The 26,978-nt window shown below is 47.7% G+C and overlaps 1 protein-coding gene across 1 annotated transcript in view; it reads left to right on the top strand.

Annotated features, from left to right (window-relative positions):
- Positions 1 to 13,884, top strand: part of LOC138365034 (uncharacterized) — a 100,992-nt gene extending 87,108 nt beyond the window's left edge. Inside the window, exon 3 of the mRNA XM_069325135.1 lies at positions 13,370 to 13,884. Within this exon, the coding sequence (XP_069181236.1) occupies positions 13,370 to 13,884 (515 nt within the window). The remainder of the gene's footprint in view (positions 1 to 13,369) is intronic.
- Positions 13,885 to 26,978: the final 13,094 nt, after the last annotated feature.

Genomic DNA, 26,978 nt, shown 5'->3' with positions numbered 1-26,978 from the left:
CACCGGTAACACTTGTCACCAGCGACCAACACCGGTAACACTTGTCACCAGCGACCAGCACCGGTAACACTTGTCACCAGCGACCAGCACCGGTAACACTTGTCACCAGCGACCAACACCGGTAACACTTGTCACCAGCGACCAACACCGGTAACACTTGTCACCAGCGACCAACACCGGTAACACTTGTCACCAGCGACCAACACCGGTAACACTTGTCACCAGCGACCAGCACCGGTAACACTTGTCACTAGCGACCAGCACCGGTAACACTTGTCACCAGCGACCAACACCGGTAACACTTGTCACCAGCGACCAACACCGGTAACACTTGTCACCAGCGACCAACACCGGTAACACTTGTCACCAGCGACCAACACCGGTAACACTTGTCACCAGCGACCAACACCGGTAACACTTGTCACCAGCGACCAGCACCGGTAACACTTGTCACTAGCGACCAACACCGGTAACACTTGTCACCAGCGACCAACACCGGTAACACTTGTCACCAGCGACCAACACCGGTAACACTTGTCACCAGCGACCAACACCGGTAACACTTGTCACCAGTGGTAGTATGTTTCCCTTCATGCTGGGTGTGGGTGATTATGACTCAATGAATTTGGAGTTAAACTACAGTGGCCAGAGGTGGCGACCTAATGACCTGTAATGACTACTGAAGCAACAACCATGGGAGATCACCACTGTAGCAACAACCATGGGAGATCACCACTGTAGCAACAACCATGGGAGATCACCACTGTAGCAACAACCATGGGAGATCACCACTGTAGCAACAACCATGGGAGATCACCACTGAAGCAACAACCATTGGAGATCACCACTGAAGCAACAACCATGGGAGATCACCACTGTAGCAACAACCATGGGAGATCACCACTGTAGCAACAACCATGGGAGATCACCACTGTAGCAACAATCATGGGAGATCACCACTGTAGCAACAACCATGGGAGATCACCACTGTAGCAACAACCATTGGAGATCACCACTGAAGCAACAACCATGGGAGATCACCACTGAAGCAACAACCATTGGAGATCACCACTGAAGCAACAACCATGGGAGATCACCACTAAGCAACAACCATGGGAGATCACCACTGAAGCAACAACCATGGGAGATCACCACTGAAGCAACAACCATGGGAGATCACCACTGAAGCAACAACCATGGGAGATCACCACTGGAGCAACAACCATGGGAGATCACCACTGAAGCAACAACCATGGGAGATCTCCACTGTACCAACAACCATGGGAGATCTCCACTGTAGCAACAACCATGGGAGATCACCACTGAAGCAACAACCATGGGAGATCTCCATAGGAATGAAATAATGACCAGCTCGATATATAGTTTTTTGCCATTAAATTAATTTTTTAAGCGATTTTTCGACAATGAATGTGCCGTTTATTTTTGCCAGTGTGGGAAAATGAATGCAGATCTGCATTTGCATAAATTACTAATGCATAATGTGACGTGTGACACTCAACACAAAGTTTGGGGCTGGTGGTGATTATATTACTAACATTTACATAATGACGGAAGGAAGACATTTTTGTCTCATCTGAGTCAAGTGGGATACCAAGTTGGCAACACCTTTGGAGAGATAACGTAGAGAGAGAGAGGAGAGAAAATGTCATATGCAGAGGGAGAGTGAGAGAGAGAATAAATAATAAGTGGATGAAACATAGAGTGAAAATGAAACGATCGTGAGGAATGAGTGAGATGGAGGAGAAGAACGAGGATCACAATAACCTTGAGAAGTGACCCTGAGAAGATTTTAATAAGCTTGATAAGCCACCATGTGTAGGTCAATGGAGAGTCTTCAATCCCAAGCTTGAATATACATTTACCTAGTGTTAGTCCACTTGCCACATACACATTGTTTGCTTTATCGTTAATGAGACCCATTTTATGAAGGAAATGATTTCGCTTTTATGAGGAAACTTCGACTTGAGAAGTTTGAGTAGTGAGTGAGGGGCCAGGATGAGCCACGGGCTGGAGTGACGGCGAGAGGCACCACTGGAAGTCAAGTTCACAGTTCCCAACTGTAAAGAAGTATCGGAGACCACCGCCACCTCCACGGTGCTCACTGTTCTCACAAGGTCTCCGCTCGTGAGTATTGATTTGGTCATCATCGACTTTCCTGTTAAAGCCGCAGCAGTAAAATGTAATGTTGCTGAAATATTCACATAATGGCGGTTATGCATGAAGCACTTGAAGCAGTATGTCAGAGGTCGCATTACTACAGGGACGCTCTTATCCTCGAAGCATAAGAAGCATTATTGATTGCCACCCACACATCTCTTCGTCCTCTGGGTCACTCGCCACATATTGTCAAATGGGATATATTTGTATTGATATTCGTGTAGTCTATATTCTCAAGCATCTTTGGGAGGGTCACGGACCACCTTGCTCCACCTCAAGAAGGTCCCGAAGACTTTACCTTGGCGTGAAGATCAAACCACGGCAATGGCTTGATTTACCGAGGTAATGGCTTGACTTACCCCTGAGTTACCCCAAGCGCCCAGTGGAGCACCGACCTCCACATAACACAAACACATGGGGCCAATAGATTAGTTATTAAAAGTTGTTCAATGTCAACCAATATTTTTTGACTTGTATATGAAAAGGGCTGCAATTGTTCCAAGTTTCAGTACAGCAGCCTAAATAGAGAGGGAGATTTTTTTTTCAACGAATATTACACGTTTTCAAGTTTGTATATACAACCACAGGTTTCAGATATAATCATTCCATGACACTTTTTTGACACATTAGCATATAATAAAGGATCTGAAGTTGGGGATTTTCCAAAACATGTTTAGTTTTCCTAATTCAAATAGTCAAAGTTCCACCTCAAAAAATATGCTAATGTAACATGTTTATTGCTATTATAAAATCAATAAATGAACTTAGGAGAAAACGCTGGTCCCAGAATTTAGAGACAAACTTTACATATAAGGTGTAAGTTGTCTGTAAATTGAATAAAAAATGAAAAAGTTATATGAACGTTCAAGTTACTTGAAATAAATAAATAAAAAAGTAAAGTCTAAGGTGACATCAACCAATTTCCTCCAAAATTGGCACCCTTACAGATAGTCTTACGTGCAGTTCAGGTGAATAAGTTTCATGCAAATCGTCCGATAAACAAATAGGAAAATTAAATTGATTTGTTTTAATAAAACTAATTATATATTTTTTAATATATGCTATTAGTGATAGCTGAGAGTCATAGCTATGATTTCAGTTGACACTTGTGTTTAATAATCGTTTTTGACCATTTAGCAAAATTTTTGACACCTAATTCAATATTTTTTTTCTCCCTTCCTAGTTATGCTACGATGCTGAGACTTGGACCAGATGAAACTCTTTTCATATACAACTCGTCAAAAGAGTTTGACTGAAAAAGAACAATTTTGAAAAAAACACTGAAAAAACCTACTAGCCCCTTATAGTATATAATAAATGTAAATTGTAGGTGGAAATCACTCACATATAATAAGGTTTATCCTGGTGGTGTTAGTGAGGGTTGTCCTGGTGGTGTTAGTGAGGTTTGTCCTGGTGGTGTTAGTGAGGGTTGTCCTGGTGGTGTTAGTGAGGGTTGTCCTGGTGGTGCTAGTGAGGGTTGTCCTGGTGGTGTTAGTGAGGTTTGTCCTGGTGGTGTTAGTGAAGTTTGTCCTGGTGGTGTTAGTGAGGTTTGTCCTGGTGGTGTTAGTGAGGGTTGTCCTGGTTGTGTTAGTGAGGGTTGTCCTGGTGGTGTTAGTGAGGTTTATCCTGGTGGTGTTAGTGAGGGTTGTCCTGGTGGTGTTAGTGAGGTTTGTCCTGGTGGTGTTAGTGAGGTTTGTCCTGGTAGTGTTAGTGAGGGTTGCCCTGGTGGTGTTAGTGAGGGTTGTCCTGGTGGTGTTAGTGAGGTTTGTCCTGGTGGTGTTAGTGAGGTTTGTCCTGGTGGTGTTAGTGAGGTTTGTCCTAGTAGTGTTAGTGAGGGTTGTCCTGGTGGTGTTAGTGAGGGTTGTCCTGATGGTGTTAGTGAGGGTTGTCCTGGTGGTGTTAGTGAGGTTCGTCCTGGTGGTGTTAGTGAGGGTTGTCCTGGTGGTGTTAGTGAGGTTTGTCCTGATGGTGTTAGAGAGGGTTGTCCTGGTGGTGTTAGTGAGGTTCGTCCTGGTGGTGTTAGTGAGGGTTGTCCTGGTGGTGTTAGTGAGGTTTGTCCTGGTGGTGTTAGTGAGGGTTGTCCTGGTGGTGTTAGTGAGGGTTGTCCTGGTGGTGTTAGTGAGGGTTGTCCTGGTGGTGTTAGTGAGGTTTGTCCTGGTGGTGTTAGTGAGGGTTGTCCTGGTGGTGTTAGTGAGGGTTGTCCTGGTGGTGTTAATGAGGGTTGTCCTGGTGGTGTTAGTGAGGGTTGTCCTGGTGGTGTTAGTGAGGGTTGTCCTGGTGGTGTTAGTGTGGTTTGTCCTGGTGGTGTTAGTGAGGGTTGTCCTGATGGTGTTAGTGAGGGTTGTCTTGATGGTGTTAGTGAGGGTTGTCCTGGTGGTGTTAGTGAGGGTTGTCCTGGTGGTGTTAGAGAGGGTTGTCCTGGTGGTGTTAGTGAGGGTTGTCCTGGTGGTGTTAATGAGGGTTGTCCTGGTGGTGTTAGTGAGGTTTGTCCTGGTGGTGTTAGTGAGGGTTGTCCTGGTGGTGTTAGTGAGGGTTGTCCTGGTGGTGTTAATGAGGGTTGTCCTGGTGGTGTTAGTGAGGTTTGTCCTGGTGGTGTTAGTGAGGGTTGTCCTGGTGGTGTTAGTGAGGTTTGTCCTGGTGGTGTTAGTGAGGGTTGTCCTGGTGGTGTTAGTGAGGTTTGTCCTGGTGGTGTTAATGAGGGTTGTCCTGGTGGTGTTAGTGAGGTTTGTCCTGGTGGTGTTAATGAGGGTTGTCCTGGTGGTGTTAGTAAGGTTTGTCCTGGTGGTGTTAGTGAGGTTTGTCCTGGTGGTGTTAGTGAGGGTTGTCCTGGTGGTGTTAGTGAGGGTTGTCCTGGTGGTGTTAATGAGGGTTGTCCTGGTGGTGTTAGTGAGGTTTGTCCTGGTGGTGTTAGTGAGGTTTGTCCTGGTGGTGTTAGTGAGGGTTGTCCTGGTGGTGTTAGTGAGGGTTGTCCTGGTGGTGTTAGTGAGGGTTGTCCTGGTGGTGTTAGTGAGGGTTGTCCTGGTGGTGTTAGTGAGGGTTGTCCTGGTGGTGTTAGTGAGGGTTGTCCTGGTGGTGTTAGTGAGGGTTGTCCTGGTGGTGTTAGTGTGGGTTGTCCTGGGGTTGTGTTATGACCCAGTCTAACCAGTTCAAACCGTACACGCTCTGGTCTTGCTTTAATTGTCAATGTACCATTATTACCATTTACATTTGGGCCAATCTATATTGGAATATCATTATATACACGTGTATACTACTGTATGCTGTTATTTGTATTGTATTATGTTAAATTATGATGTGTTGTTAGTGTTTGTTAACTGCTTGTTTGCCGGCCGGTGCTGTTTGTCATTACTATCACCCCCCCCCCCTCCCCTTCACTGTGTATTCACCTAGTTGTGCTTGCGGGGGGGTTGAGGTCTGCTCTTTCGGCCTGTCTCTCAACTGTCAATCAACTGTTTCTACCTAAAAACTTACTACGATTTTTTTCCACACCACTCACACACACACCAGGAAGCAGCCCGTGACAGCTGACTAATTCACAGGTACTTATTTACTGCTAGGTAACATGTGCATAGGGTGAAAGAAACTCTGCATATTGTTTCTCGCCGGCGCCCGGGATCGAACCCGGGACGACAGGATCGCGTGTCCAGCGTGCTGTCCGCTCGGATACCGGCCGAGCGGATTTGTGTGTTTGTGTAACAGTTACAAACTCGGGTGGTGGTTGGTTGCTCTTTTCTATTATGTACATATATGTATTATACTATATTTTGTGTAGTGAACATCTGTGTATATTCCAGAGTCGTATAGTATACATAAAGTATTATTCTGTTTGTTTTCTGTACTCCGTGTGGAGTTATATATATATTTGTGTTGGTACTGTGAGGTGACCGAGGTGTCAGCTGGCCGACACCGTCACTGGTCTCTGGGTAGTGTAGAGGGTCACGTATAGTGTGCTCTCTCTCTCTCTCTCTCTCTCTCTCTCTCTCTCTCTCTCTCTCTCTCTCTCTCTCTCTCTCTCTCTCTCTACTCTCTCTCTCTCTCTCTCTCTCTCTCTCTCTCTCTCTCTCTCTCTCTCTCCTCTCACTCTCTCTCTCTCTCTCTCTCTCTCTCTCTCTCTCTCTCTCTCTCTCTCTCTCTCTCTCTCTCTCTCTCTCTCTCTCTCTCTCTCTCTCTCTCTCTCTCTCTCTCTCTCTCTCTCTCTCTCTCTCTCTCTCTCTCTCTCTCTCTCTCTCTCTCTCTCTCTCTCTCTCTCTCTCTCTCTCATCTCTCTCTCTCTCTCTCTCTCTCTCTCTCTCTCTCTCTCTCTCTCTCTCTCTCTCTCTCTCTCTCTCTCTCTCTCTCTCTCTCTCTCTCTACTCTCCTCTCTCTCTCTCTCTCTCTCTCTCTCTCTCTCTCTCTCTCTCTCTCTCTCTCTCTCTCTCTCTCTCTCTCTCTCTCTCTCTCTCTCTCTCTCTCTCTCTCTCTCTCTCTCTCTCTCTCTCTCTCTCTCTCTCTCTCTCTCTCTCTCTCTCTCTCTCTCTCTCTCTCTCTCTCTCTCTCTCTCTCTCTCTCTCTCTCTCTCTCTCTCTCTCTCTCTCTCTCTCTCTCTCTCTCTCTCTCTCTCTCTCTCTCTCTCTCTCTCTCTTCTAACTCTCACTCTCTCTCTCTCTCTCTCTCTCTCTCTCTCTCTCTCTCTCTCTCTCTCTCTCTCTCTCTCTCTCTCTCTCTCTCTCTCTCTCTCTCTCTCTCTCTCTCTCTCTCTCTCTCTCTCTCTCTCTCTCTCTCTCTCTCTCTCTCTCTCTCTCTCTAACTCTCACTCTCTCTCTCTCTCTCTCTCTCTCTCTCTATCTCTCTCTCTCTCTCTCTCTCTCTCTCTCTCTCTCTCTCTCTCTCTCTCTCTCTCTCTCTCTCTCTCTCTCTCTCTCTCTCTCTCTCTCTCTGGGTATTTGTATATATATTCTGTTGACATCTTACCAGTATGTAAGAAGGATAATTATTATTGGTGTGGATGAGATCATCTCAGTGTTTTCACAATTATATTTGTAACTTGTGGTGGGTGACTTATGTTATTAATTGAGCCGTTTTGGGACATTGTCATATTATTGTGTCTGTGTGAATTTTGTCTCTGGTGAGGAGTTTGTGAAATTAAGCAAAATTTCCTGTTTTTTGGACTTAGACGTTGAGATGAGATTACTCACTTTGAAACTTTTCTAGACATTGCAACTCTAACGTTTGAAGACTCGTAATTGACTGCTATTTGTCGAGTCATTGTGGACTCTAACTTCCATAGAGAGTTATTGATTTAGTCACATTTTCAGTAATTGTGGACTCTACCTTATTTAGCGAAGAGTTTAGACTTCACCATTTGTCAGTCCAGTTGGGACATAGTTTTTCTGAAGGCAAGTGAGAGTTCACCGACTTGTGGTAATAATGTACATGGTTAGACTTTATACCCCCCCCCACTCTGGTTATGTAACGCCTGCCAAACACACGACGAAGCTACGACGTCACAACAACGTTCGAACACGTTTAACAGCCAACAAGTTATAGCAACTAAACGTTATAACACGATGCAAGAACATGTAACAAACGGAAAATAGGGACAGTTAGGCTGAGTGTTTGCAGGGACGTCACTACCGCATCATGTTCACGATCTTCAGCCAGTCTTGAGTTGACGAGTGTACCAATGTTGCTAAGTGAGTGTGACTTAGTGACGTCTAGGTGTTTTAACTTGTGTTTTGTGTTGACTCACTTCATTGTTATTTGAGTGTGAGTATGTATAGAGAGATGTGTGTGTATATAAGAAGCTGCGTCATGTAGACGGGTTCGTCCCAGTAAACTGGTGGATTTTACTTACAGTTTCACTTTACGCTAGACCTATTTACACTGTAATATATGAGACCAGGCGGCTCATTGGGTATTGAAGGAAAGTTCTATTCCACGAGCATTACTGGGGAGTGTGACACGACAGGTAGTTAATGAGGGTTGTCCTGGTGGTGTTAGTGAGGGTTGTCCTGGTGGTGTTAGTGAGGGTTGTCCTGGTGGTGTTAGTGAGGGTTGTCCTGGTGGTGTTAGTGAGGTTTGTCCTGGTGGTGTTAGTGAAGGTTGTCCTGGTGGTGTTAGTGAGGTTTGTCCTGGTGGTGTTAGTGAGGGTTGTCCTGGTGGTGTTAGTGAGGGTTGTCCTGGTGGTGTTAGTGAGGTTTGTCCTGGTGGTGTTAGTGAGGTTTGTCCTGGTGGTGTTAGTGAAGGTTGTCCTGGTGGTGTTAGTGAGGTTTGTCCTGGTGGTGTTAGTGAGGGTTGTCCTGGTGGTGTTAGTGAGGTTTGTCCTGGTGGTGTTAGTGAGGGTTGTCCTGGTGGTGTTAGTGAGGTTTGTCCTGGTGGTGTTAGTGAGGGTTGTCCTGTTGGTGTTAGTGAGGGTTGTCCTGGTGGTGTTAGTGAGGGTTGTCCTGTTGGTGTTAGTGAGGGTTGTCCTGGTGGTGTTAGTGAGGGTTGTCCTGTTGGTGTTAGTGAGGTTTGTCCTGGTGGTGTTAGTGAGGGTTGTCCTGGTGGTGTTAGTGAGGTTTGTCCTGGTGGTGTTAGTGAGGGTTGTCCTGGTGGTGTTAGTGAGGGTTGTCCTGGTGGTGTTAGTGAGGGTTGTCCTGGTGGTGTTAGTGAGGGTTGTCCTGGTGGTGTTAGTGAGGTTTGTCCTGGTGGTGTTAGTGAGGGTTGTCCTGGTGGTGTTAGTGAGGGTTGTCCTGGTGGTGTTAGTGAGGGTTGTCCTGGTGGTGTTAGTGAGGGTTGTCCTGGTGGTGTTAGTGAGGGTTGTCCTGGTGGTGTTAGTGAGGGTTGTCCTGGTAGTGTTAGTGAGGGTTGTGCTGGTGGTGTTAGTGAGGTTTGTCCTGGTGGTGTTAGTGAGGTTTGTCCTGGTGGTGTTAGTAAGGGTTCTCCTGGTGGTGTTATTGAGGTTTGTCCTGGTGGTGTTAGTGAGGGTTGTCCTGGTGGTGTTAGTGAGGGTTGTCCTGGTGGTGTTAGTGAGGGTTGTCCTGGTGGTGTTAGTGAGGTTTGTCCTGGTGGTGTTAGTGAGGGTTGTCCTGGTGGTGTTAGTGAGGGTTGTCCTGGTGGTGTTAGTGAGGGTTGTCCTGGTGGTGTTAGTGAGGGTTGTCCTGGTGGTGTTAGTGAGGGTTGTCCTGGTGGTGTTAGTGAGGGTTGTCCTGGTAGTGTTAGTGAGGGTTGTCCTGGTGGTGTTAGTGAGGTTTGTCCTGGTGGTGTTAGTGAGGTTTGTCCTGGTGGTGTTAGTAAGGGTTCTCCTGGTGGTGTTATTGAGGTTTGTCCTGGTGGTGTTAGTGAGGGTTGTCCTGGTGGTGTTAGTGAGGGTTGTCCTGGTGGTGCTAGTGAGGGTTGTCCTGGTGGTGTTAGTGAGGTTTGTCCTGGTGGTGTTGGTGAGGTTTGTCCTGGTGTTAATGACGAATGTCCTGGTAGTGTTAGTGACGATTGTCCTGGTCGTGTTATTGAGGGTTGTCCTGGAAGCGATAGTGAGGTTTGTCCTGGTGTTATTGAGGTTTGTCCTGGTGGTGTTAGTTTAAGCTACCACAAGAGGTGGCACGGGCATGAGTAGCCCCGTAGGTGGTAGATGCTGGGAGTGAATGTGGTATTTGGTTGTATATAATCTTGAAGTGTCTCTGGGTCTCTCCTGTCAACCGGTGCCCACTTGCCAAGCTGGAAAATTTGTTCAGTGTTTTGAGCTGTTTTCAATATAAAAAATCAATGCTGTCAACTATAAGTTATACTTAGCGAGTCTGTGTAATCGGCAATACAAGACAACATCATCTTCAATACACAAAGTTGGGTTTTAAGTTAAAAAAAAATTATCCTAATTTTCCTTATACCATCATTAGGATTAATGATACAATATCTTACATCTCCTTATAATAACAAACAATACAAAAGAAAACCTTATTGATGCAGGTTTGAGTCATTAATTTAAATATATGAAATTGCTACATATTAAAATCTCCGGCCAGTCTGCCTGCTGAGTCTGCTCTCTTTATCTCAGCTTAGAAGTACACAAACACCAAGAGACTAACACCGCTTCTGGTTGTAAATATTCAGAGAATCTGGTTTAGTCCTGGTTAATATTCAGGGATATATAAATATATACTTCCTTGTTTCTCATTATCTTTCGTCGAGCCCTAAATTACTTTTCTGTGGTTGATAGGCCTTAAACTAAGAATCAAACCTTTTCATTGATACAAGTGCTGTTGGACTCCACTTGTCCCCAGACAATGTTGAGGCTTGAAGTTGTTGGTACGTGAGTCCTTGTATGGCATTAATAACCGCCCAAAGGATGCCTCGTGTTGAGCCTAACACTAAACATACCAGTGTCCGTGGATACATGCACTGATTGGTACCTGCGTCTGAGTATTTCCAATTTATGCGAGCAGTTAGGGGACTCCGGGGCGCGAGCTCCCGGCGGTATAATCAGTATAAACAAGGTTTACTTTGATTACTAATCATAATTAACAGAAGAAACTATTTACCCTTCTAAGGGTAATTTTTTTTAATAGACAGACATAAACGCGAAAATAAAGTGTTGACAGTAGGAAGGACGTAATATAAAATACTTAAAATGCACTGCATGCCAATAAAAAATTTCCATTCAAGTTGTGTATTTCGATTTCGTTGGGCAGAACAATAAAACGAACGCTGGGAATGCTATATAAGGGATGACTATGGATCTAACAGTCGGCTACATGAAGGCCTGCAGAATGGGCACAACTCAAACTTTCCTGAATACACAATTCCAAATTCCACGCAGTCACTATGGAATTTGTCATCACAGATTGCAACTGTTATTGCCTTGTGTGTGTTGGGTAGAGCCCAGCCGTTCTCTAGTAACTCGTCCCACAATATTATTCAGCCACGGAAGTATTGTGGACCTTACTGGAGGGACCATGTGCGTGGCCGTCACGGCAACTAAGTCACTTAATTTACTACTGGATCTTGGTTCTGAAGAACTTAGATTTATTCTAACAATTCTGCAGTGTTTGAGGGCCTCATGCGGTGGGATATTGACGACTATTGTGGCTCAGATAGGATGATTGACGACTTAAACTATCGCCTCTTTTAAGTTTGTTTAGATTTTACAAATACAATTCTCAGAAAAGTTATATTTAGATTCACTGCAGCAAACTTGCAATCTATCCTCAGGCTGTGCTTGTCCAAGCTGCAGCGATACCCAAACACACAGATGTAAAACTTAGCTTATCGTGCAACTCAAAATGGTAGTTTCTCAAAAATGTGTTATTTTTTATATTCCAATATTTATACTTTTAAAATAATTTAAGATCCTATGAATAATGAAGACTACACCAGGTCCACTGGCCTATGTGAGGCGGCAAAAATTAATATACTCACAATCTTACTTAAAAACATGTCTAACCTACGCTTGAAACAATCCAGCAATATTACGTGTATTATGTTACCCGGTAATTTACTCCATAACTCTACACGCCTATTTCAAAACCAGTAGTTTATCATATCTTTCTTCAGTCTTAACTTATTGATATCTGATATTTCTTGGTCTATTTTGTATATAAATATAATCCATAATGTGTATGTTCTCTGATGTATGGTTTCATCCATTTGTATGCTTTGTTCATGTCACTCCTTAAGCTGTGTCATTGTGTTGTCACGTTCCTCACAAACACTAATCCCAAGGGTACCCTATGGGGGCCCAAGGGTACCCAACTGGGGCCCAAGGGTACCCAACTGGAGCCCAAGGGTACCCAACTGGGGCCCAAGGGTACCCAATTGGGGCCCAAGGGTACCCAAGGGGCCCAAGGGTACCCAACTAGGGCCCAAGGGTACCCAACTGGGGCCCAAGGGTACCCAACTGGGGCCCAAGGGTACCCAAAGGGGGCACAAGAGTACCCCAAGGGGGCACAAGAGTACCCAAGGGGGCCCAAGGGTACCCAAGGGGCCCAAAAGAACCAAAATACTCTGCATATTACAGACTTTATATAATGAACATTTGGTAAAAATGGGATTTTCCATCATATCGGGTATCCAATAACTTTCTTTTATGTAAGTTAAATATTATAATTTATCATTAATACTCACAGGGAGGTCCGCACCTCACCGCTGGTCCACGAACAACATTTTGACACAGACTTGCCCTCAAGCCAAACACTTGTGCAAGAAATGAGCGCCAAGTGCAAGAAATCGTGCAGCGGCTCGCGAAATTGATATAATGTCCCACTTTCTGTTCGTGGTTCCTGTGGTAGGTTAGGTTAGAGCACTTTAGTACAACAGTTCCTTGACGTTGGGAACGTTGGCGAGAAAGAGCTGCTCTGAGAACAATGGAATAATATGGGGATTCAACTCTCATCTTACGGCCCGTTGTCCAGCCTCTTGTAGACTCCTCAGTCTTCGCAACACATTTTTATAACTATGTACACAATCGTAAATATATTGACATAATGGACAATTAGATAATAAAAATTAGTAATATTCGCTCTATAGAGTCAAAGAGTCTCTACTCTTAGTGTAAAATGTCTTTAAGTAAGTAAGTAATTATCAAAAGAAGACACCAAACCGGGAAGGCTAATCTGTGCCGAATAATCAGAAGGCGCTAAATATCACCAAAGATGCCAATACGAGAACAGAAACGCATAAGGCGAACGATATCAAAAGTATCCGACTCATCAAGAATTCTATCGAAAAACGAGTCTTTAAAATAACCAAGCATATATTTAGCTTAGGATAACCCAATAATGTAATGTGCTCCTAACTTTCTTACGAGTCTCTCTTGAGGTATTGTTTCCAGGGCTTGGCAGAATTCATGATATAAAATGTCACAGTTCTCTCTACACTCAACAATATTAAATATACTGGAAAAGAATGAGAGTAAATTTATTAAACATGCAGGCGATGAGTCACAATAACGTGGCTGAAGTATGTTGACCAGACCACACACTAGAAATTGAAGGGACGACGACGTTTCGGTCCGTCCTGGACCATTCTCAAGTCGATTTTGACAATCGACTTGAGAATGATCCAGGACGGACCGAAACGTCGTCGTCCCTTCAATTTTTATTAAACATGTGACCCTTAATTTAACTTGTTGGAAATAATTTATTATTCCACATTTTTGACGATATAAACAAACTGCTTTGTAAATACTGATTCAAACATACTGATTGTAATAGACATTAAGTTAATTGTTCGATATTTTAAGGCTTTGGAACAATCTCCCCACTTCTACACGAGATAGGTGCTCTACACGACTCTGGTGCTCTCCTCTACACTACTCTGGTGCTCTCCTCTACACGACTCTGCTGCTCTCCTCTACACGACTCTGCTGCTCTCCTCTACACGACTCTAGTGCTCTCCTCTACACGACTCTGGTGCTCTCCTCTACACTACTCTGGTGCTCTCCTCTACACGACTCTGGTGCTCTCCTCTACACTACTCTGGTGCTCTCCTCTACACTACTCTGGTGCTCTCCTCTACACTACTCTGGTGCTCTCCTCTACACGACTCTGGTGCTCTCCTCTACACTACTCTGGTGCTCTCCTCTACACTACTCTGATGCTCTCCTCTACACTACTCTGGTGCTCTCCTCTACACGACTCTGGTGCTCTCCTCTACACTACTCTGGTGCTCTCCTCTACACGACTCTGCTGCTCTCCTCTACACGACTCTAGTGCTCTCCTCTACACTACTCTGGTGCTCTCCTCTACACGACTCTGATGCTCTCCTCTACACGACTCTGCTGCTCTCCTCTACACGACTCTGGTGCTCTCCTCTACACGACTCTGGTGCTCTCCTCTACACTACTCTGGTGCTCTCCTCTACACGACTCTGGTGCTCTCCTCTACACTACTCTGGTGCTCTCCTCTACACGACTCTGCTGCTCTCCTCTACACGACTCTGGTGCTCTCCTCTACACTACTCTGGTGCTCTCCTCTACACTACTCTGGTGCTCTCCTCTACACTACTCTGGTGCTCTCCTCTACACGACTCTGCTGCTCTCCTCTACACGACTCTGCTGCTCTCCTCTACACGACTCTGGTGCTCTCCTCTACACGACTCTGCTGCTCTCCTCTACACGACTCTGGTGCTCTCCTCTACACGACTCTAGTGCTCTCCTCTACACGACTCTGGTGCTCTCCTCTACACTACTCTGGTGCTCTCCTCTACACTACTCTGGTGCTCTCCTCTACACGACTCTGGTGCTCTCCTCTACACTACTCTGGTGCTCTCCTCTACACTACTCTGGTGCTCTCCTCTACACGACTCTAGTGCTCTCCTCTACACGACTCTGGTGCTCTCCTCTACACTACTCTGGTGCTCTCCTCTACACTACTCTGGTGCTCTCCTCTACACGACTCTGGTGCTCTCCTCTACACGACTCTAGTGCTCTCCTCTACACGACTCTGGTGCTCTCCTCTACACTACTCTGGTGCTCTCCTCTACACGACTCTGGTGCTCTCCTCTACACGACTCTGGTGCTCTCCTCTACACTACTCTGGTGCTTTCCTCTACACTACTCTGGTGCTCTCCTCTACACTACTCTGGTGTTCTCCTCTACACGACTCTGGTGCTCTCCTCTACACGACTCTGCTGCTCTCCTCTACACGACTCTGGTGCTCTCCTCTACACGACTCTGGTGCTCTCCTCTACAGGACTCTGGTGCTCTCCTCTACACGACTCTGGTGCTCTCCTCTACACGACTCTGGTGCTCTCCTCTACACGACTCTGGTGCTCTACACGACTCTGGTGCTCTACACGACTCTGGTGCTCTCCTCTACACGACTCTGGTGCTCTCCTCTACACTACTCTGGTGCTCTCCTCTACACAACTCTGGTGCTCTCTTCTACACTACTCTGGTGCTCTCCTCTACACGACTCTGGTGCTCTCCTCTACACGACTCTGGTGCTCTCCTCTACACGACTCTGGTGCTCTACACGACTCTGGTGCTCTCATCTACACTACTCTGGTGCTCTCCTCTACACTACTCTGGTGCTGTCCTCTACACGACTCTGGTGCTCTCCTCTACACGACTCTGGTGCTCTCCTCTACACGACTCTGGTGCTCTCCTCTACACAACTCTGGTGCTCTCCTCGACACGACTCTGGTGCTCTCCTCTACACGACTCTGGTGCTCTCCTCTACACGACTCTGGTGCTCTCCTCTACACGACTCTGGTGCTCTACACGACTCTGGTGCTCTCCTCTACACTACTCTGGTGCTCTCCTCTACACGACTCTGGTGCTCTCCTCTACACGACTCTGGTGCTCTCCTCTACACGACTCTGGTGCTCTCCTCTACACGACTCTGGTGCTCTCCTCTACACAACTCTGGTGCTCTCCTCTACACTACTCTGGTGCTCTCCTCTACACGACTCTGGTGCTCTCCTCTACACGACTCTGGTGCTCTCCTCTACACAACTCTGGTGCTCTCCTCTACACGACTCTGGTGCTCTCCTCTACACGACTCTGGTGCTCTCCTCTACACGACTCTGGTGCTCTCCTCTACACGACTCTGGTGCTCTACACGACTCTGGTGCTCTACACGACTCTGGTGCTCTCCTCTACACTACTCTGGTGCTCTCCTCTACACGACTCTGGTGCTCTCCTCTACACGACTCTGGGTCTCTCCTCTACACAACTCTGGTGCTCTCCTCTACACTACTCTGGTGCTGTCCTCTACACGACTCTGGTGCTCTCCTCTACACGACTCTGGTGCTCTCCTCTACACGACTCTGGTGCTCTCCTCTACACAACTCTGGTGCTCTCCTCTACACGACTCTGGTGCTCTCCTCTACACGACTCTGGTGCTCTCCTCTACACGACTCTGGTGCTCTCCTCTACACGACTCTGGTGCTCTACACGACTCTGGTGCTCTCCTCTACACTACTCTGGTGCTCTCCTCTACACGACTCTGGTGCTCTCCTCTACACGACTCTGGTGCTCTCCTCTACACGACTCTGGTGCTCTCCTCTACACGACTCTGGTGCTCTCCTCTACACAACTCTGGTGCTCTCCTCTACACTACTCTGGTGCTCTCCTCTACACGACTCTGGTGCTCTCCTCTACACGACTCTGGTGCTCTCCTCTACACAACTCTGGTGCTCTCCTCTACACGACTCTGGTGCTCTCCTCTACACGACTCTGGTGCTCTCCTCTACACGACTCTGGTGCTCTCCTCTACACGACTCTGGTGCTCTACACGACTCTGGTGCTCTACACGACTCTGGTGCTCTCCTCTACACTACTCTGGTGCTCTCCTCTACACGACTCTGGTGCTCTCCTCTACACGACTCTGGGTCTCTCCTCTACACAACTCTGGTGCTCTCCTCTACACGACTCTGGTGCTCTCCTCTACACGACTCTGGTGCTCTCCTCTACACAACTCTGGTGCTCTCCTCTACACTACTCTGGTGCTCTCCTCTACACGACTCTGGTGCTCTCCTCTACACGACTCTGGTGCTCTCCTCTACACAACTCTGGTGCTCTCCTCTACACGACTCTGGTGCTCTCCTCTACACAACTCTGGTGCTCTCCTCTACACGACTCTGCTGCTCTACACGACTCTGGTGCTCTCCTCTACACGTCTCTGGTGCTCTACACGACTCTGGTGCTCTCCTCTACACTACTCTGGTGCTCTCCTCTACACTACTCTGGTGCTTTCCTCTACACTACTCTGGTGCTCTCCTCTACACGACTCTGGTGCTCTCCTCTACACGACTCTGGTGCTCTCCTCTACACGACTCTGGTGCTCTCCTCTACACGACTCTGGTGCTCTCCTCTACACGACTCTGGTGCTCTCCTCTACACGACTCTGGTGCTCTCCTCTACACGACTCTGGTGCTCTCCTCTACACGACTCTGGTGCTCTCCTCTACACGACTCTGGTGCTCTCCTCTACACGACTCTGGTGCTCTCCTCTACACGACTCTGGTGCTCTCCTCTACACGACTCTGGTGCTCTTCTCTACACTACTCTGGTGCTCTCCTCTACACGACTCTGGTGCTCTCCTCTACACGACTCTGGTGCTCTCCTCTACACGATTCTGGTGCTCTCCTCTACACGACTCTGGTGCTCTCCTCTACACGACTCTGGTGCTCTCCTCTACACTACTCTGGTGCTCTCCTCTACACGACTCTGGTGCTCTCCTCTACACGACTCTTGTGCTCTCCTCTACACGACTCTGGTGCTCTCCTCTACACTACTCTGCTGCTCTCCTCTCCTCTGATTAATAATTCAACATGCAAGAAATGGCTGACTAATGTCTTCTCTACATTCCCTAAAATCTTACCAAATAATTCATCTGGCTCTGAGAGATGGGAGGGGGGGAGGGGTTGCTGTGAAAGCCTACTGACCTAATTTATATATTTTTTGGTAACAATAAAGTAGGCCTTTTTCTCTTCACCACCCAGGTGAACAAGGTAAACTTTACATCTAGGTGGGTGCAACTACATGATTACCTCAACAGTTTTGGCAACCTGCAGGCATTGTATCAATGTATTTGTTATTAAATACAGAGAGGAAGTCCTTATTTATAATACCACTCATTGTTTTGTCAATATCAGTTATATGACCAGTTTAATATTTAGATTACTAAGTCTTCTTCCTAATATTTGTTTAATATTTATGAAAAAAATACCCTCAGGGTTTGTCCTTCCCTTGTCCATGGAGGCATGGTCGAGGACCGGGCCGCGGGGACACTAAAGCCCCGAAATGATCTCAAGATCACCTTGCCCAGATATATTTCAGAGCCTCAGTTGTCTTATTTTATTCTTTTTTAGCATTTCTTGCTTATTTTAAAAAAAATCTGAGCTAGAGAGGCTTCCCTATTTGTAATAAACCTGTAAATAGCTACTTTCTAATAGGGTTTTTCGACCCAATTGTTGTTATGTTGTGCCATAAGTATTCAAGTTGTCTGGCATTCTATGTTCCCGGGATTTACTTAGAAAGTTGTTTAAAAGCGTATAGTTTGAACAAATAATATCCACCAGTACTGGACCTATACTTACAAGTGATGGTTGAACTCAGAGAAAGACAAGGAAGTAAGTGAAATCTTAAAAAGAACAGTGTGAGATTATCTTTAGCAACCCAATAAATAAGGTGAAAGTTGAAGACTCAGTCAGCGTCTTTATGAACGGTATCCAAAGCTCTGACAATATAACAGATTTTAACACGAAAGCAGCAGATATTGAAAGATAAATTAATAACACGTCCATGCACTCCTCTTGGTTCCTGACTTATTTTCAGTGAAGTGTAAAATAACAATAGCAAGAGTATAATCTTTCGGAAGTGAACATACGAGTCATAAATACTCATACTCTGCCTACGTAAAACAGAAACAACACACAAGTAACATTTAGTGAGCCAGCCAGAGGCTTAGGGCCTGCACAGGAATATTCCTGCAGAAACAAAAATAAAAGAATCAACAGATATATCTCCACTAAACAAGGAAGCAGCAATGTACCGGCTAAACAGTACAGACCATTGAACAAACATCACACAAAATTAAAGTGTTTGAAAGAGAGATTAGGAGTCAGAGTGTTACGGCCACAATGGGACAGTAACCGGGTTCTTGATGTTATAACATCTTTCTATATCCGACCCCAAGTCGGTAGTAAGCTTTCAAGAAAGCTTACTATCAAGCAGTAGTGCAATGCAAAGATAAGGGGGGGGGGGTAAGCAAGACATAATTCCCTTCACCAATATATTTATGCCTTCACCACTAATATATATATATATATATATATATATATATATATATATATATATATATATATATATATATATATATATATATATTGTCACGTGGGGGGTGGGCGGTCCGGGGCTCTGCTAACACTCGGCTGCTAGGGGCTCAAAGGGCCCAAATACTCAGCCCCTCCGACTCCCTGGATTCACCGGAGTCTCCTTGGTCACACAAGATAGGACCAACAATGCCCACCTCCGCAGGTCTTTGCTTCCACCACAAAGGGGTGCCACTGATTCACCCTGGAAGCCCTTCAGTCAACCACGGGGAAACTGCTGTTAACAGTTCCGGCCTAGACCCGTGGGGGAGTGAAGGAAGACTCAGGCTTACCTATAACCATAGCCTCTCTGAGTCTTGCCTGCCAGACAAAAAAAAAGGTTGCAGGAACTCCTTTCCCGCCTGTCTTCTCTATCTTCCTCTTAGCAAGGTCGCCAGCTGGGTTATTATATCTGCACCCCAGCAATGCAGTTCAGTGGGTGTATCATATATCGTTTGTAGCCAGAAATGTATGCTCATAGAGAAATATCACAAATGGAGGCACACTCAAACACAGTAATAAAATGTGTGGATTTACTGACGCAAATTACATGAACACACACACACAATCACAAGTAATACATGAATATGGAATATGGATGATGAGTCTGGAGATCGTCAGCCTCTTCTTCCACGACCTCCAACTCTCCTTCAACTGGGCAGGAAGACAGGAGTCTCACACTCTCACAGGAGGGCCTCTTCACCACGTCGGCACCTCTTCTTCACTGTCCTGCCATCCATACACACTGTCCTCTCTGACAGTCCTGGACACAAGCTGCCTTGCAGCCTATTCTACTATTAAAGTAATAAAGTCTTGCTGCCACATACACAAGTAAATATTGTGGCCTAACTAGCCTACTCATACAAGGGGTAATGGGAGGGAAAAATGATCTACCTTACACTCCTGGCTCACGACGCCTGTCCCTCGATGGTGTGAGGTTCCCACGCTTCCTTGGGTCGATCCTCGACGATCCAGGGCGTTCCACAGGTCCTCAGGTGTCGTGAAGCCTTCGCGTCGTCGCCGTTCCAATCCCTGAGATTCAGCTGCCCCAATCCTGGTTCATCGATGGGCGCTGAGCTAATCACTATCTTTCCCCACACTCGCCTCTCCCACAGGGCGTCGCTCCTTGTCCTAGGCACGGTGTCGTCCTTCCAAGATTCTCAGTGGATGTGACCCCAGTCACAGCTAGCTTGCTCGCCCACCTTCCAGACCTCAACGTCCAGCCAGCGGCGCCGCCCAGCGTCGTCGCCGACTATTTTCCAAGTTTGGGCACTTCTCTGCTCACTGAACTTGGTTCCTCTTTGGCTTCCCAGAAGCGCAGGGTCTCCAATAACTATGGTGGGCAACGAAGGCCAGCTCAATCCACTGAACAAGGCTTGCAGAGCCTCCAATCCTTGAGAGCAGACCGAGGCGCGTCCTGTCGCTTCCACGGTCAGTACAACTCTGACGTTGGCGCCGCCCGGGGCACTCGGTGACGTCATGGCGGGCCCTGATTTGTCGCCCGCGACCTACGTCGACCAATCCGCGATCGACTAATGTCCCTTCCAAAAGGTCATATCTGCCGTAGGGGATACTGTTTCATTTTATAACAGGGCGCCAACTTTCCTTTATTTACAACTTATAAAATAACTTCCATGCCTTAACTGGCAGCCGGTCTGGTCGCCACATATATCATTAGACTCCCTGAACCTCAGAGAATCAGTAGGGAGAGCTGATATGACTCTTTAAGCCGGCAAACGAAAGAAATAGGAGAGGGCACCGTAACATACCCCTCCCCTTAAAATAAGAGTCATATCGGAAGAGCAGCACTCAAGAGGGCAACCTATACTCTTGCTCCCTCCGTTCCTGAAGTGTCACTCCTCCAGTTGGTGACGTGGCTCGTACCACCTTGCCAGTCACTTGCCTCATTGTATCTCCACCTCGCATAGTACCGGGTGTGATGGGTGTTCCCTGAACACCTACAAGAAATCTTCTCTCCGTGGCTACGAGTGTACTCCCACGGCTCGTTACCACTGTAAGATTCAGTGCATGCAGCGCCTCCACCGCGTCGTGCACTCCGAGATAGTCTTGCATTTCCATTGCGTCCTACAGGTACTCCATGTTTCCTCCCATGATCTCCTCTTCGCCAATCTTCTCTCTTCTCGGTTCCTCTTCTCCCATAGGTGCGTTGTCTCCTCACAGTGGCACTTGTAACCCGTACTCCATCCAGCAGCTTCCTCTCTTCCACACTAGGCTTTTGCGATGGCCCAATGCCCCTCTGGTTAGGCTGGCGCCTACCATGGGTGTACCTATTCCCTGCTTTCTTCGTATTGCCTTTCCTATACCACTCGCTCCTTCGTTCCCGACGAACATCTTCACTCCTCCATGAGATTCTCTTCTCTGCAGACGTCTTCTTCGGTTCGTGGTTGGGCTCATCCACCTCCCTGTGACTCACCTCACCACGGTGGTTCATCTTGCACCTACCACTATTCATCTGGCCGGCATAGGGTGCACTGCGTCGTGGTTCCTCCACTCTGCCCCTCACTGCCGTTCGCTCATCCACTGAGCTTACTTTATTCACATTTCTGTATGGAGGGAGTGCGGTCTGCAGCCTCTTCGCCGCCCCAGGCGTTTGTACAGCTGCTCCTCGCCACTCCTCCACACGCATCATCAGGCTTAGTCGGAGGGCTTCGTCGGGGTTTTCCACTACCTCCGATGACCTCTCTGCACTCTCGCCCTCGTTGTCGTCGTCTCTGGCGACGTTTCCCTTGGCGAAATCGGCCTCCTCACTATCATCTGGAACGACCGATACCTCACCTGGCAGGGTTGTACCGCTGCTTGCAACATAGGCACTCCTGGCCCAATCGGGTTGTATCCTGCCTCCTCCGAGGTCATTACCCAGCACCATCTGCACATGCTCTAGGGGTAACTTAGGGGCTACAGCTACTATAGCTTTCTCGACTCCGCAGTCGGCAATCAGCTGTACTTCGTGAAGTGGCAACCTGTATTCCTCCCCCACACTGCGTATCCTTACCACTCCCACAGGTGAATCATTAAATTCCTTGGGGAGAATACTCCTGGTCACCATACTTATGTCAGCACCCGTATCTCGAAGCACGGCAACCTCCACTGGGTCTGACTTTCCAAACTTCACGTTGGCCCCGAAAACGAAGGGATGTTCACCCAACTTCATTTCCCAACCATTCACGTTGGGTCCACTATAATATGGGGTGTGAACAAACACTCTCTCCTCTTCCAACATTAATCCTACATTCCTTTGGTGGTCCTCACACTCGCGGGCATAATGTCCTCTCACGCCACAGTTGTAGCATCGGCTGCCTCCCCTGGGCGGCCACTCGCTAGTCACTCTGGCGGTACCACTTGCAGACGTTCCCTGGGTTCTCCTTGGACTCCCTGTCGTCGTGTCCGGGACTGCAGCACTCGCTCCCGAGTTAGGTCCACTGCTCACAGCTTGGGGCTTCCTCCCCGCGTCTCTTGAGCTCTTGAACCACGTTACTTCATCGGGCACACTACTCTTGGGAGAGTCCCCACCCGTCCTCGCTCCTCCTGAACTCCTAAGGTTCCCTCCCGACCTGGGGTAAGGCGAGTGTCTGGGTGGCCCCTCCCTCCTGATATGTAGTGCCTCCTCCAGCATGTCGGCTCGATCCGCTGCAGCCTTCAGGTCCTTAATACCTGCTTCTCTCAACCTTACTTGCAACTCAGGATGGAGCACTGACATAAACTTCTCCATCACTATCAGTCGTTTAACATCATCCACCGACTCCGCTTCCTCCGCCTTCAACCATCGTAGGAATTTCCGTTCCATATCCCTGGCGGTCTCGGCGTAAGTCTTTCCCGACGCTCTTGTACACTCTCTGAACCGCTTCCGGTACATCTCCGGAGTCAGCCGGAATGAGTGGAGAACCGCATTCTTAATCGCGTCATAACTAGTACACTCCTCTAGGTCCAGCATGTTATAGGCTTCCCGGGCCTCACCAGTCAACCTGCCCTGGACCAGAGCAGCCCAATCATCTTCCGGCCACTCCTTCAGAGTCGCTATCCGTTCAAAGTGTTCGAAGAACGCCTCAGCTTCTTGTGGTTCGAACGTAGGTAAGTCACGTTCCCTTACCTTGAGGTCATCCCGCCGTGCAGGTAGTGAGGGCAGACCACGTTCAACGCGACGCAATTCGACTTCTTTCTTTGCCTTTATCTCCTCCAGTCGCAGTTGTCTCTCTCCTTCTTCTCGCTGCAGCCGAGCTTCTCGCTCCTCTCGCTGCAGCTGCAGCCGTGCTTCTCGCTCACCTCGCTGCAGCTCAGCTGCACGTCCCTCTCGCTGCATTTGCGCTTCTCTTTCCTCTCGTCGCAGCTGGGCTTCCAGTTGCATCTTCATTATTTCCAGTTGCAGGCTCCTCTTACTACAGCTGGACCTTCCACTGCTCCCATGTTCACTGTGAATTCTCTCCACACTGATAGGCGCTTGGGGTGGCCCTAGTCGGGACGGTTCACCTTGCGACGGCTCTCCTCGGGACGGCTCCTCTTGAGATGGCTCCTCTCCCGTCGCTTCCTCTCGAGCTGTGAGCTGTGCCATGATCTCTATCCTTCGCTCCGCTACCTTAGTCGTCCTCAACCTGATCCCAAAGTGGTTTGCCACTTGTTGGAGCTGGGCCTTGGTACACCCTTCCAAAATTCTCTCGTCCCTTGTGTCAATAATTTTTTTTTACTTTGTCTTCCTCCATCTCTATATCATTGAGCATACACGACAACACAGACAAGTTAGTAGGCACTAATTTCACCGTTTCAGTCCCTTATCTGGTTGAGTAACAGTACCACCGAATTCACGGGCCACACTGTATTAGTACCCTGGCAACACTTGTCTTGCAATTTGGTCCACACTGTAGCTTGATCCACGCTTCCTGGCGAAGTTCCCAGTTCTTGGCTACTGGGGTTCGTATCCTGGCAAGGTCGCCAGTTCTCTTGTCACGTGGGGGGTGGGCGGTCCGGGGCTCTGCTAACACTCGGCTGCTAGGGGCTCAAAGGGCCCAAATACTCAGCCCCTCCGACTCCCTGGATTCACCGGAGTCTCCTTGGTCACACAAGATAGGACCAACAATGCCCACCTCCGCAGGTCTTTGCTTCCACCACAAAGGGGTGCCACTGATTCACCCTGGAAGCCCTTCAGTCAACCACGGGGAAACTGCTGTTAACAGTTCCGGCCTAGACCCGTGGGGGAGTGAAGGAAGACTCAGGCTTACCTATAACCATAGCCTCTCTGAGTCTTGCCTGCCAGACAAAAAAAAAGGTTGCAGGAACTCCTTTCCCGCCTGTCTTCTCTATCTTCCTCTTAGCAAGGTCGCCAGCTGGGTTATTATATCTGCACCCCAGCAATGCAGTTCAGTGGGTGTATCATATATCGTTTGTAGCCAGAAATGTATGCTCATAGAGAAATATCACAAATGGAGGCACACTCAAACACAGTAATAAAATGTGTGGATTTACTGACGCAAATTACATGAACACACACACACAATCACAAGTAATACATGAATATGGAATATGGATGATGAGTCTGGAGATCGTCAGCCTCTTCTTCCACGACCTCCAACTCTCCTTCAACTGGGCAGGAAGACAGGAGTCTCACACTCTCACAGGAAGGCCTCTTCACCACGTCGGCACCTCTTCTTCACTGTCCTGCCATCCATACACACTGTCCTCTCTGACAGTCCTGGACACAAGCTGCCTTGCAGCCTATTCTACTATTAAAGTAATAAAGTCTTGCTGCCACATACACAAGTAAATATTGTGGCCTAACTAGCCTACTCATACAAGGGGTAATGGGAGGGAAAAATGATCTACCTTACACTCCTGGCTCACGACGCCTGTCCCTCGATGGTGTGAGGTTCCCACGCTTCCTTGGGTCGATCCTCGACGATCCAGGGCGTTCCACAGGTCCTCAGGTGTCGTGAAGCCTTCGCGTCGTCGCCGTTCCAATCCCTGAGATTCAGCTGCCCCAATCCTGGTTCATCGATGGGCGCTGAGCTAATCACTATCTTTCCCCACACTCGCCTCTCCCACAGGGCGTCGCTCCTTGTCCTAGGCACGGTGTCGTCCTTCCAAGATTCTCAGTGGATGTGACCCCAGTCACAGCTAGCTTGCTCGCCCACCTTCCAGACCTCAACGTCCAGCCAGCGGCGCCGCCCAGCGTCGTCGCCGACTATTTTCCAAGTTTGGGCACTTCTCTGCTCACTGAACTTGGTTCCTCTTTGGCTTCCCAGAAGCGCAGGGTCTCCAATAACTATGGTGGGCAACGAAGGCCAGCTCAATCCACTGAACAAGGCTTGCAGAGCCTCCAATCCTTGAGAGCAGACCGAGGCGCGTCCTGTCGCTTCCACGGTCAGTACAACTCTGACGTTGGCGCCGCCCGGGGCACTCGGTGACGTCATGGCGGGCCCTGATTTGTCGCCCGCGACCTACGTCGACCAATCCGCGATCGACTAATGTCCCTTCCAAAAGGTCATATCTGCCGTAGGGGATACTGTTTCATTTTATAACAGGGCGCCAACTTTCCTTTATTTACAACTTATAAAATAACTTCCATGCCTTAACTGGCAGCCGGTCTGGTCGCCACATATATCATTAGACTCCTTGAACCTCAGAGAATCAGTAGGGAGAGCTGATATGACTCTTTAAGCCGGCAAACGAAAGAAATAGGAGAGGGCACCGTAACAATATATATATATATATATTATATATAATAGATTATTACTATACGTATGTACAACTGCCTCTTCATTCAGGGTACAACATAATGTCAGTGTTCATCAAGCCCAGTGAATCCTCATTCGAAGTATACGTTGTCCACTGGCAAATATTGGCGAATTCACTTTTTACATGAGGCAGTCCACCCACACAGTATCACAATGTGCCTACACCCCACCAGATTACTACCTCTGCCAGATGCTCACTGGTAGAGGGTTCCACAACACGCTGATGGGGGTCTCAAGCAAACATATACAGGGGTTGCTAACACCCTGGCAGAAGTCTCCAGCAGCTTGCTAGCAGCTCTTCATAATAGACACATCACTGTGTTCTTTAACTCTTACAAGCCAAGCCTGGGTACGTCGATTTTCAAAAACACTGTATATATCAGCAGCTAACACACACTGCACGGATCGACGGTGGCTCCTTAGTCCTTTCGCAAGACCAAGCTAAGAGTTCGTGGACTGCCACAGGTGAACTGCCCTCCTCAGCTCAATCGCCTCCATGTGACACCTCTGTGGACATATGGACATATGGACCTCTGTGGACCTCTGTGGACATATGGACCTCTGTGGACATATGGACCTTTGTGGACCTCTGTGGACATATGGACCTCTGTGGACCTCTGTGGACATATGGACCTTTGTGGACCTCTGTGGACATATGGACCTCTGTGGACCTCTGTGGACATATGGACCTTTGTGGACCTCTGTGGACATATGGACCTCTGTGGACCTCTGTGGACCTCTGTGGACATATGGACATATTGGTCATCAATAAAAAAGACATTAGCCAGATGGACAGTACACTAGGTAACCCTGGGATAACACTCGTTCACCGGGGAATTGACATTAGTCATTGTAGCCACAACCTAGATGGCGTTGATCGTGATATGTCACCCACCAGAGGTCATCAATATCGACCTCACATTCTGATTCGCTGATACCACGCCACCGCTACCAGATGGAGTTGTCTGCATAGCGCCCAATACCAGGGGAGTTGAAGTGCAGACCCATAGGTGGCGCTGAAATTGCCCCTCCCCACTCCGACGATGGTGTCAATACCGTAACACTGAGCTTTAGTTTTATGAAGAACACTTGAGATTTACAACGCTGGTTAACTTGGATTTTGAGCAAGAAGTTCTTGTATTTTGCAATTACTTAACCACTTTGTAATGTGTAATAGTAAATGAAACAAAGTCAAGACCAAGCACGATGAAAAGCTCTGTATCCCAAGACAGTCCTTGCAGCTCTGCCTCTTTCCTTCTAGTATCAGATACTGGTGGGGTGGGAGCACCCG

Source organism: Procambarus clarkii, chromosome 15 (genome assembly GCF_040958095.1).
Source record: "Procambarus clarkii isolate CNS0578487 chromosome 15, FALCON_Pclarkii_2.0, whole genome shotgun sequence".
Lineage (NCBI taxonomy): Eukaryota > Metazoa > Arthropoda > Malacostraca > Decapoda > Cambaridae > Procambarus > Procambarus clarkii.
The sequence above is the reverse complement of the archived record's forward strand: the minus strand, read 5'-3'. Positions and strand labels throughout refer to the sequence as shown.